The sequence below is a fragment of the Myotis davidii genome, unplaced genomic scaffold, assembly GCF_000327345.1.
Source record: "Myotis davidii unplaced genomic scaffold, ASM32734v1 scaffold874, whole genome shotgun sequence".
NCBI lineage: Eukaryota > Metazoa > Chordata > Mammalia > Chiroptera > Vespertilionidae > Myotis > Myotis davidii.
Window position 1 is genome coordinate 321,966 of NW_006285611.1, and position 1,503 is coordinate 323,468.

Here is a 1,503-nt window from a genome sequence, read left to right on the forward strand (position 1 = left end):
GCTTTTGGGGGAATAATCAGACTGAGAAACAAAATTAAATGGACTGTGAGTTTGAACTATCATATTGGAATATTGCATAGAAAAGATCACATACAGGGCTTAATGAATCTACACTAATTGACTAAATGAATGAATGATTGGAGAGATGAACAAAGAAACACTTGCAAGTGGCTATAATCTTGGAAATCCACACAATTAGTCTGTCCATTTAGAATCCTCCCCTAATTGCCTTTCTAGATAAGAATTTAGGATCAACAAGTCTTCCTCTTAGCAACAGTCCTGTGGATGGCATCTTTGACCTCCTTGTTCCTCAAGCTGTAGATAAGGGGGTTTAACATGGGGATCACTGCTGTGTAAAACACGGACACCACTTTATTGAGATCCAAGGAGAAACTTGCACTAGGTCGTACATAGATAAAGAAAAGAGTACCATACAGGATGGAGACGGCTGTCAGGTGAGAAGAGCAGGTGGAAAAGGCTTTGCTCCTCCCATCGGCAGAGTGGATCTTCAGGATGGCAATGAGGATGTAAATGTAGGAGACCATGATAGTCAGACCACTGAAGACTCCCACAGCTCCAGCCACGATGAAAACGACAAACTTAGTGAGCTTAGTATCCGCACATGCAAGAGAAAGTAGGGGCGACACATCACAGAAGAAATGATTAATGATATTGGGGCCACAAAATGGGAGACGAAATGTGTTTGTTGTATGAGTCATGGTGTTCATAAACCCGATGACATAGGGACCAACCACCAGCTGGATACAGAGTCTCTGAGACATGGCAACTGAGTACAATAGTGGGTTGCAGATGGCTACATAGCGGTCATAGGCCATGGACGCCAAGAGAAGACACTCTGCTGCCACAAAGAACCCAAAGAACCACTGCTGCAAAGCACACCCCAAGAAAGAGATGACTTTCTTCTTCACAAAGAAGTCAGTGAGCATCTTAGGGCTCACGACTGAGGAGAAGCAGATGTCCACAAAGGACAAGTGGCTGAGGAAAAAGTACATAGGTGTGTGAAGGCGGTTATCGATCTGTATCAGAATAATCATACCCAAGTTGCCTGTTAGGTTGATGATGTAGAAACTCAGAAAGAGCAGGAAGAGAAAGACCTGCAATTGGGGGTTGTAATTCAAACCTGTGAAAATGAACTCGGTGATCCTTGTGTAGTTTTCATTGGCCATTGAGTGGTTGTGGTTTCCACTAGAAGAGCAGAGAAGTCACAATAGATTTGGTAAACATATCTTCAAAAATAAGACCCAGAAACTGAAAGAGTTAAGAGTGACATGAGTTAGTTACATGCTGCTGCTGGGGATGCAAAATGAAATATAGACCAGAGCCAAAGGTCAGCCCTGCAGCTGTAATATTTAAGACTCTTTGAAGCCATCAATACAACGGAGAAAAAATAAAAGCTTATAAATAAGAGCAGCTTTCTCAAGATCCTCTCAGTTGACCAACTGAGCCTAGATGGTTTCCGAATAGATATCTATTAACTCCCAC

General features: G+C 42.5%; 1 protein-coding gene across 1 annotated transcript; it reads right to left on the bottom strand.

The window, feature by feature from the left end:
- Positions 1–251: 251 nt before the first annotated feature.
- LOC102769853 (olfactory receptor 1009) lies at positions 252–1,187 on the bottom strand. Its single transcript, XM_006756343.1, has one exon. It carries the CDS (start codon positions 1,185–1,187, stop codon positions 252–254), a length of 936 nt encoding a protein of 311 aa, XP_006756406.1.
- Between the last annotated feature and the right edge of the window lie 316 nt (positions 1,188–1,503).

Excerpts from the sequence above, each read along its gene's own strand:
- LOC102769853 (XM_006756343.1), bottom strand. The coding sequence starts at position 1,187 with ATGGCCAATGAAAACTACACAAGGATCACCGAGTTCATTTTCACAGGT.